The sequence below is a fragment of the Sycon ciliatum genome, chromosome 5 (genome assembly GCF_964019385.1).
Source record: "Sycon ciliatum chromosome 5, ocSycCili1.1, whole genome shotgun sequence".
In the NCBI taxonomy this organism is placed as follows: domain Eukaryota; kingdom Metazoa; phylum Porifera; class Calcarea; order Leucosolenida; family Sycettidae; genus Sycon; species Sycon ciliatum.
Window position 1 is genome coordinate 26,210,794 of NC_088647.1, and position 9,697 is coordinate 26,220,490.

A 9,697-nucleotide genomic window follows, 5' to 3' on the forward strand; every position below is an offset into this window, starting at 1 on the left:
GCCTGCTTGGCACAGGTGCACATTGGTCCAGCAAGTCCCAGCGTTCAGAGTGGAAAGAGCCGATGTGAGCGTATGGCACAGCCTGAACGCAGACATGATCAAAGAATCCCCGAAATCAAATAATTTTCAAGGGCGAATCCCTGAAATCAGATGATTTTCTCAAGGGCGAGTCCCCGACATCAGATGATTTCCAAGGCTGAATCGCCGAAGAGCGCCGACGATCGGTCGGCGACTTGCTGAGCGGCAAACTCGGCCGCTTCAAGTGCCGTCACCAGGCCCTCGAGGAACCCTTCTGCCAGGAACACCTTGAGCGGTTCCCTGATGGGCAGCTCTGCTATGCTACACGCCACAGGGTACATGAGGTGCGCGCGCACGGCGGCGGCCGACAGTAGCTTGAGCGAGGGCACGTAGGACTGCAGGACGCGGTGGTGTCCCGAGTGCTGCGAATCGCAGTCCACGGCGCTCCGGCCGGCGTGGCTCTGGCGGTGGCGGTCCGCGCCCGCCTGCAGCAGCAGCATGATGAGGATCTGCGACTCCGGCACCGTGTGCGCCCGCTCCACGGCGGCGTGCAGCGGCGTTCGCCCGTGCCCGTCGGCCAGGTTCGGGTCGGCACCGCCGGCGATCAGTGCCGCGGCCAGCCGTGCCCGGTTGCTCACGGTCTGCGACTGGTCGGTGCTGCCCAGCGTGCGTACCAGCGGCGTCAGGCCCTCGCCGTCCGTGTGGTCGGGATCGGCACCGGCCGACAGCAGCTTGCTCACAACGGCGTAGTTGCCCGCGTGCACCGCGTACGCTACCGGCGTCAGCTTGAAATCGGCCGTCTGGTGGCGAACGTCCGCGCCGGCGTCGATCAGCAGCTGCACGGTCCTCTGGTAGAACTTCTTGAAGTGGTGCGCATGGCTGCATGCCAGGGTCAGCGCGGTATCGCCGTCGTAGCGACTCGTCATCGACACGCTGGCACCCAGACTGAGCATCTCGGCGACCACGTCGCACAGGCCTTGCTGCGCGGCCAGCATGAGTGGCGTCATGCCGGCGCGGTCCTGGCCGTTCAGGTTGGCACCGGCCTGCACCAGGCGCAACGACAGCTCCTCCAGGCCCATGCGCCGCGCCTTGCGTAGCGACGAGCGCAGCACGGCGTCCATGAAGCCAAACTGCCTCTGCTCCACCAGGTGCTTGAGGAGCTCGGCGACCACGCGGGCGCGACCGGCACGAGCGGCCATGTACAGAGCCGTGGCGCCGTCGCCCACCTTGGCCGTGGCATCCGCGCCGGCCTCCAGCAGCTCAACAGTGACGTCGACGGATCCGCTCTCCGCCGCTCTCATCAGTACCGTGTATCCCTGGATGTCACGGCCGTTGGGATCCGCGCCGGCGTCCAGCAGCTGGCGCACCAGGTCGGCGCGGCCGTTGGACGACGCGATGATGAGCGGCGTATCGCCGCTGCGGTTCGGCTTGTTCGGGTCCTCGCGCTGCAGCAGGTCGGCCATCTGGTGAACGTTGCCCTCGTGGCAGGCCTTGGTCAGCACGGTCTCCCGCGACTCCATCTCCAGCTGGTGCAGGATTGCTGCCTGGTTGGTGCGACTGCGCTGCGTGGACGGAGACCCGAACGCTACGCACGGGCACTCATCCTCATCCAGCTCGGAGCAGCAGCAGCAGCAGAAGTTGTTCTCTTGGCACACCTCGGCGCTGTAGATGCACAGTAGACATGGAGCACACAGGATGGCGCGCGCGCACTCCCACCAGCTACGGCCGCAGCAGGTGGACGGCGACGAGGGCCGTGACGACCCGCGCCGACGGGCAATCTCGTCGTCGTCCTCGCCCGACCAGCGGACATAGCTGGTGGTCGTGCCAATGTGGCTCAGGCTGGAGCTTCTGGCGGTCGACGTCCTGCTGGCTGACGATGCTGCCCCTCTAGTCTGAGTTTCGATGCGGTTAGTGAAAAAGCAACCGCAGCATAGAGTAGTTGATGCTGAATCCTGGCTGTTGTGCGTGCCTGGTCCACCTGAGCTATCAGCTGCACAGAGACATGTTTGAGTAGAACACACAAACACACGCAAACGTACGGCACGAACGTAGACATTGTGAGGAAATGGGAAGAGACAGATAGACCGGCAGAGAGAGAGGGAGAGAGAGAGAGAGAGAGAGAGAGAGAGAGAGAGAGAGAGAGAGAGAGAGAGAGAGAGAGAGAGAGAGAGAGAGAGAGAGAGAGAGAGAGAGAGAGAGAGAGAGAGAGAGAGAGAGAGAGAGAGAGAGAGAGAGAGAGAGAGAGAGAGAGAGAGACAGAGGCAGAGAGAGAGACAGAAAGATACAGAGAGACAGAGGCAGAGAGAGACAGAAAGATACAGAGAGAGACAGAGAGGCAGAGGCAGAGAGAGACAGAAAGAGAGAGACAGAAAGAGACAGAAGGAGAGAGAGACAGAAAGAGACAGAGACAGAAAGAGACGGAGACAGAGAGAGACGGACACAGCGAGAGACAGAGAGAAAGACAGAGAGAGAGAGAGAGAGAGAGAGAGAGAGAGAGAGAGAGAGAGAGAGAGAGAGAGAGAGAGAGAGAGAGAGAGAGAGAGAGAGAGAGAGAGAGAGAGAGAGAGAGTAAGTTACATTTATAAAGACAGGTAAGTCTAACAAATGAGGACTGAGACCTCTACAACAGGGTTTTTACGCCTGAAAGCAGGTGCATTATTTAACGAGCAGGTTGTCAGTCTAGATTTTATGCGCAGATGGAGAAAAAATGCGCAGAATTTTTGTAATGAGATGAAAAGCAGAAATAATAAGAAAAGATGAAATGAAAGCCTGCTCACAACCCCGCCCAGCCTTGCGAACTGGGTATGGTGGATTAAGAACCCGGTTCAACGCTCGAGCAAGCGCTCTCCACTCAAGGTGTTCACAGCGACTGTTAGGAACTCATGAGAGAGAGAGAGAGAGAGAGAGAGAGAGAGAGAAAGAAAGAGAGAGAGAGAGAGAGAGAGAGAGAGAGAGAGAGAGATGGAGATAGAGAGAGAGATAGAGAGAGATAGAGAGAGAGAGATAGAGAGAGAGATAGAGAGAGATAGAGAGAGAAAAAGTAAGAGAGTGAGTGAGAAAGAGACTGGGAGGGCGAGGGGAGAAAACCGGACATACAGAGTAAACAGAGAGGTGGCCAAAGACGTCATGCATACCCGAGTCAAGCACAGATTGGGCCCACACCTTTACTAGTTACTGCTATACTTCCATGTCAGTTTAGATTGACGAATACTCGGCATCACATTTCTCTCCCATTATTATCGCCTCAAGGATAATAGCACTGTCATCTCAGAGGAACAACGAACTAATAAAGTATTTACTATGTTAGTGTGAGTATATCAATACCCTGGATCCTGACCCCCCCTCCCCCCACATGGCGTTATGTCGTGTTCTCATAGCGTGCCGGCGTCTCACCTAATGTGTAGTGCCAGCGCCGAGGCCATCTGCTTGCCTGTAAGTATTGTCTTTGACACTCTCGACAGTTAGCCACTGCCGGACCGCGTCGCCTGCTCTGCCACGGATACTGCCACGGATGCATGCTCATCCGGGCCAAGTCCAAGCTTCAGCAATGGCCCCGGGGAGCGGCTGGCTTCCGTTCCGGGGTGCTCTTTCTGCAGGCTTGTGGCGTCGACGGTAGGAATGGCAGGGATGACATACAGCCTACAGCTTACAATGGTAGTTGTGATACCAACCAGTGCCGCACGATTCGAACAACGGAGGAACTCATGCAGAGATTGCAGGCTGTGCTTTCATCACCAGGATGCACAACATTGACAGCAAGGCACTACCCTACACGCCTCTGCAGCCCTGTTATGCAGTCGTGGCTGAGCCTTGTTATGCAGTCGTGGCTGAGCTGCTGATAAGTAGTAAAGCACTGTACAAGTCAGAAAGGCACATTTCCGCCAAACTTCCCAAAGGCTTCACAGATTCAGATTAAAAACCAAAATGATGAAAGCCTTCACCTGGCAGCTGCATGCACATAGTCATTGCACTCTGCCCATCTCAACAGCGCCGGGTTCTATTACTCAGACCCTTCACTTCCAGCACTCACGTGCGCGTGAACACAACGAAACCTTGAAACGCTGCGATGCCATCTACAAAGTAGTCAGTCACCTTGACTCGTTCCATACAAAATGTCCCGCTTTGTCTCTCTCTCTCAACACTGACAGCAGCACAATGACTCAATGTTCTGGCTAAACAGGAACGCGTGTACGTCTTCCACGAGAGCAGCAGTTGCGATCTGGAGAGGATTGTTATGCCGTGTCCCCTAGTGCCCTACATGCAGCCTAACCGTCACCGTGTCAATGTAGCTGCTCCGTACTAGCTGCTCATTTTCCGTTCCAGCCAACACCGTCTTTTACAGCTCTGCGACCAGCCGGCAAGACGGCTGCAGCCTGTATTCTGTTGTCCCAGGCTGCTCATCGTGCATCGCAGAAACCCCAGCAGGAAGGGTATCTAGGAGATTGACAGTCACACGTACATAGCCACCGCAGTAGCCAACGGGTCGTTTAGTAACAGTCGCGCAAGCTACGGTGTGTGCAACCAGCGCTCTTACACTTTACAGTCAGTCCCACAAGCTACAGGCTCAAACCTAGCGCTGACAGCGACAGTGGCAGTATCGTGCGTCGCCTCCATGATCCCCCGACGCGACAGGGTCTACTAACTAAAAAACTACATACGCGTTCGTGCACGGGCAACAGAAAAAAAGAACGTAGCTCTCTACGTTAGCCTGGTTAGGTCTTGTAGTCCATGTTCGAGCCCGGCGCGCCCGTGCCCCGCTGCTGCTAGTACTACATGTGGTAGTAACTATTGAGGGACTAAAGGTAGCTACAACAACAGACTCGGTGCCTAGTTGCTCCCATAATAATTATTAGCTCCAGAGCTGCTATCTCACACTGACTGAGTACTGTTACACCTGTTTTCAGCCCCATGGCCATGGCCCACTCAGTTCTTTTTCCGGAGAAGAGCCCCCAAACTGGCCAAAGATTTTATTTCCCGTCGACGCAGCAGGTGATGCTTTCGCCATGCGGTGAGGCAAGTCACAGCTTGAGTGGCATGGTGGCCACTGGCCAGCAGGGAATAGTCACACTTACTCGTGATAAAAGGCGCACATGTCACAGGCAGGAGGAAGTCGTCTCTAACGAAACTGCACTTTCGAGGCTTGAAGCAACATTTTAGTCCACCTAACTATCGGTATCGCCAGCGACCGTAAATCCCACCGACTTACTCACTTAATCTTAGAGCAAGGGTGTAGTCGAATACCTGCTTGCATAGAACCACGGCCTTACCTTTGATGAATCGCTTCAGCGAGCGTGTTCGATACTCTGCCTTGGTAGGCGCAACGCGGGCCGCTAGCCGTTCCGGACGCGGTTCAAACAACAAGCTTTCCAGGTCGTTGTTCGACTGCTCGTAGAGCACTGGAAGCGTTTCGTCCACGGGCGAGCTGTTCAGACTGATACTGCTCAGTGTCTGTGCGCTGTTTTCTCTACGCACTCCGAGGCGATCTACCACCGCCGTCGCAGCTGGTGCCCCACCGTTCATCACCGTCCGAGCATTGCTGTCCATCGAGTCGCAGCACGCATGGCAGGGAGGAAATGAGCGGACACGCAGTGTCAACGACTGCAGCGCAGCATTCTTTACCCATACAATGACTATGGCTGTAGTGTTTCCTCATTTCCTCATCTCTCGCCGTACTGCCGCGTAGCATTGGTGTAACTCATCATGTAGGATCGATAGGCAGCACTGAACATTTCGTGTGGACTTGGCAGGTCCTTGACGCAGCCCCAGACAAGCCCAAGCTGGGCCAAAGCCTGAGCTAGCTGCAGCGCTGACTGGCGCATGGCGTGGCATGGCCCTGGCGCCCTGACTCAGCCCAGGATCTAGCATAATTTTTGCAGTGCAGTACACTACGTGCGCAGACCACGTGTAACGTTCGTACAGTATAATAATTCTAGTACATGTACACGTAAGGGCCATGGGTCGTCCACAAAAATTAATATTTTTGTAGAGCAGATAATTCGTTCGTTTGGGGGAGGGGGGTTGAGCCCTGTCTTTGAAACATATTGAACACTATTATAACTTATACAAAAGAGAAAGGACCAAGGTCCAGGAACTACAAGTTACGCTATACTGTCCACTAACACCACCAGTTACTAAACAAACAGCTCATGTGTAGTTTCTTGGTCCTTTCTCTTTTGTATAAATCAATCCTTGGCTCTCCATCCGAGTCCATTCTATTATAATTATTATCTAAGGACGGGCATGCCGGCACTGTGCAAACATGTGCAATCATGTATATGTACAATGTAAAATGTATGTAAAATGTATATGTAAAATGTATATGTAAAATGTATGCATGTATGTAAAAAAATTAAAAAAAAAAAAAAATGTATGTAAAATGTATATGTAAAATGTATGCATGTACAGTGTTGGCCAAATGTTTGGGCCTACCCAAGAGAAAACAGGTTTCTAGAGAGAATCTTTGTAAAGTGCACGAAAAAACCTACTGAAGTTGACTGTCTATAGAAGAGATCATATTCTGATCCATCCTTTGACGGCTACATAGTTGTAAAATTTAAAAAGGTCAAATTAATCGAAAAAGCGTAGGCCCAAACTTACGGCCAAAATTGAAAAACAACAAAATCCAGGTGACTAGGTGTTTGACATCAACTAAAACTAATCTAAATGAGTTGTTTCCATGCTAAGAACCTATCAGTGAACTGTTTGCCCAATTTTACCACTTAGCAGGTCCTCCCTTTGCCTTGACGACAGCCTCCATGCGCGCTGGCATGGCCGCGACGGGTTTCGCGGACTTGTCCCTGCTGATCTTCCGCCATGCTCTCTTGCACACTTCCCCAGGCCGTGTTTCTGTTGATGGGACTTGGGGAACATCATGGCAGAGTCAATTCAGCATTTCCCACAAATACTCAATCGGATTTAGGTCCGGCGACTGCGCCCGCCGCTCCAGTACGCGATATGGGCGGTCCGCCAATTACGCCTTTGCCGTGTGTGCGCGCGCAAATACACCATCCAGACCGCGCAACACATCGACCATGGACGGCTGCATACTGTTCTGCAGTATTCCTTGGTATTGGTCTGCTTTCATCGCTCCGTTAACGTTGTAGAGCCGCCCGACACCGTTGCCGGCGACGCGGTCCCGTATCATGATGTAGCCACCACTGTGCTTGACTGGTCCAACAGTACACTCTGGCACCAGTTGTACACCTGGTCTACGACTGAAATACACCACACCATCTGGTGCTCTCATATTAAATTTAAACTTGTGGGACCACAGCACGTTGCTCCACTGGTCCACAGTACATTCTGGGTGGGCCCTGGCAAAGACCAGTCGTTTCTTCAATTTTCTGACTGATATACGGTTTTGTTGTGGTCCTGTAGCCTCTCAGGCCAGCTTTCAGCAGTCTGGGACGTTCCATACGGCTCGGGACATGTTTGCCACGGTTTTGCACCAGTCTGCCTTGAGCTCGTACGACAAAATCCTTCTGCTAGCCAGAGACATCACCTTGAGGCACCTGTCGTCACGAGCAGACGTCAGCCTTGGATGACCAGAACGAGGCGTATTCTTGCAGCTTTGCGTCACTGCGAACCTGGTGACAATTTTCTCACCGTACGCACACAAACGTGGGTCAAATTGGCGATATCATTCGACGAGAGGCCATCACTATTCGTCTTCACTATCAACTCCCTCACGTCAGAGCCAAAGCTGCTTGGATCGACCCATGGTGAAGGAGAAATGTCAAAAACAGCAACTAAAATTTGTTGTTCGTGTCGTGAGGACCACCACGTGTCGTGTAGTTGAATTTCCCGCTGGTTTTGCATCCCACATTTTTGTACCGTACCGTACCGTACAAATTCAAATATTTTGGCCAAAAATTTGGGCCTAGCTTTTTCATGATTTTCACGTGAAAATTTGTTTTGAAGCGCACGTGCACTGTAGAAAACTTATCTCCCGCGTTTTCATCGGGCTTGCAGCAGGTTTGAAGATCAACAACCTGGCAGAACCACTATATTGTGCCAAACCCCAAAAATTTATAGGTAGGCCCAAACTTCTGGCCAACACTGTATGTAAAATGTATATGTACATGTAGTTTATGACCTACACAAAGTGATAATCAACGTCGTGAACATAGCCATAGGCATAGCAAAGTTGTGCGACCGTGGCAACGACTTACGTAAACCTACAATACAGTCATGTACATGACTGTATTGTTGTACATGACATACATGTACATGTACATGTATGTCATGTACAACAATACAGTCATGTACATGTACATGTACATGTACATGTACAACAATACAGTCATGTACATGTACATGTACACCTACATGTATTGTACAATCATGTAGGTGTACATGGTGAATTTGGAGGTGCAGTTGGTCACGTTCCATCAGGAGATTGCACTTCTAGTACTACAGTAGTACATGTAGTAGTAGTAGCTACACGACTATTAGGACGACATCCAGGAGCGATCAAGGAATACACGACTGACGTAACGTCGTTAGGAGAAGTCTAAAGCTCCCCTAGCATAATGAGGGTCAGAACCGGGTTCAACAATCAACACCCATATGGTTCAAATGGTCGAAACGCCCTCGACGAGCTCCAAGCTTGGGGATCGAGATGGAAGGTCCAGTTTGAGCTGACAAAGCGCCAGGGAATGTCGATGAGCAGACGATCAACACCCCTCCCACCCTCTTCTCTCAGCTTCGATGGTACCGTGATCAGAGAGGAAACCGATGTTAAGCTTCTCGGTGTGACCTTCGACCGCAAACTTCTGTTCCGCAGCCATCTCCACCAGGTTGCAGTCAGAGCCAGCCAGCGCCTTGGCTTCTTCAGGAAGGTGTGCCCAGTACTCGACCGCAACGGCCGCCTCAGCGTATACAAAGGCTTCATCCGCCCAACCATGGAATATGCTCCTCTAGTCTGGCAAGGCGCAGCCCGGTCCAACCTCGCGAAGCTTGACCGCATCCAGCAACGGTGCATGCGCAGTATTGGCGCTGTGACCATGCTCCCAAGCTTATCAGTGCGTTGGCAAGTCTCGGGACTGTGCTACGTGATCAAGCTGCACTACATTTCCGGTCCAGCCCAGCTGACGGACATGCTGCCACCTGCTGCCCCTGAGCCCGCCCGCCCCCGAACCCACCACCAACATCATGTGAAACACTCCCATGCCTTCCAGTTGTCAAACCCCCTCCCAGCAACAAGTCCTGACATCCTACACCGATCCTTCCCGTTCAGCCTACTAACAACATGGAATGCTCTACCCTCTGCCATCCTGAACGCTTCCCCATCCAAGGCAGCGCTGCAACGCTTCAAAGTAGCAGTGTACAAGTACCTGCTCGAGCAATCTTGTGGGACTGCTGTCGACGTGTACACCACAGACTAGCATACTACCTGATGGCCTAACTCCTTCTTCTTTCTTTCTTTTTTACCCCCCCCCCCCCCCTGGTGCACGTTACGTTGCGTGCAAGGATACCGAGACCTCTGGTCGGAGGAGTCCACAACGCGTTAACGCCCCACCTACACACCTACACAGCTGCGCTAGTGGATACTAGTAGTCAGCCCCGACTCAATAGTTGTTTGTTCTGTCAACCCTCAACTTCTGTGTTCTAGTCGTTTCTTCGTTCTCCCTGCATGCAACTTTGTTATCTTTCTTGTTCTTATTTTGTCTCGAGCCGG

General features: G+C 52.7%; 2 protein-coding genes across 2 annotated transcripts in view; one reads left to right on the forward strand and one right to left on the reverse strand.

Annotated features, from left to right (window-relative positions):
- LOC135816935 (uncharacterized) overlaps positions 1-5,707 on the reverse strand; it is a 14,953-nt gene extending 9,246 nt beyond the window's left edge. The window contains exons 1-2 of the mRNA XM_065330041.1: positions 5,286-5,707; positions 183-2,008 (exon numbers count right to left, since the gene is read on the reverse strand). Of these exons, the coding sequence (XP_065186113.1) occupies positions 183-2,008; positions 5,286-5,562 (2,103 nt within the window). The 5' untranslated portion in view covers positions 5,563-5,707. The remainder of the gene's footprint in view (positions 1-182; positions 2,009-5,285) is intronic.
- A 2,842-nt stretch (positions 5,708-8,549) lies between these two features.
- LOC135816936 (uncharacterized) lies at positions 8,550-9,404 on the forward strand. The gene has a single exon (XM_065330042.1). The coding sequence runs from the start codon at positions 8,550-8,552 to the stop codon at positions 9,402-9,404; it is 855 nt and encodes a 284-aa protein (XP_065186114.1).
- The last annotated feature ends 293 nt before the right edge of the window (positions 9,405-9,697 follow it).

Excerpts from the sequence above, each read along its gene's own strand:
- LOC135816936 (XM_065330042.1), top strand. The coding sequence starts at position 8,550 with ATGAGGGTCAGAACCGGGTTCAACAATCAACACCCATATGGTTCAAAT.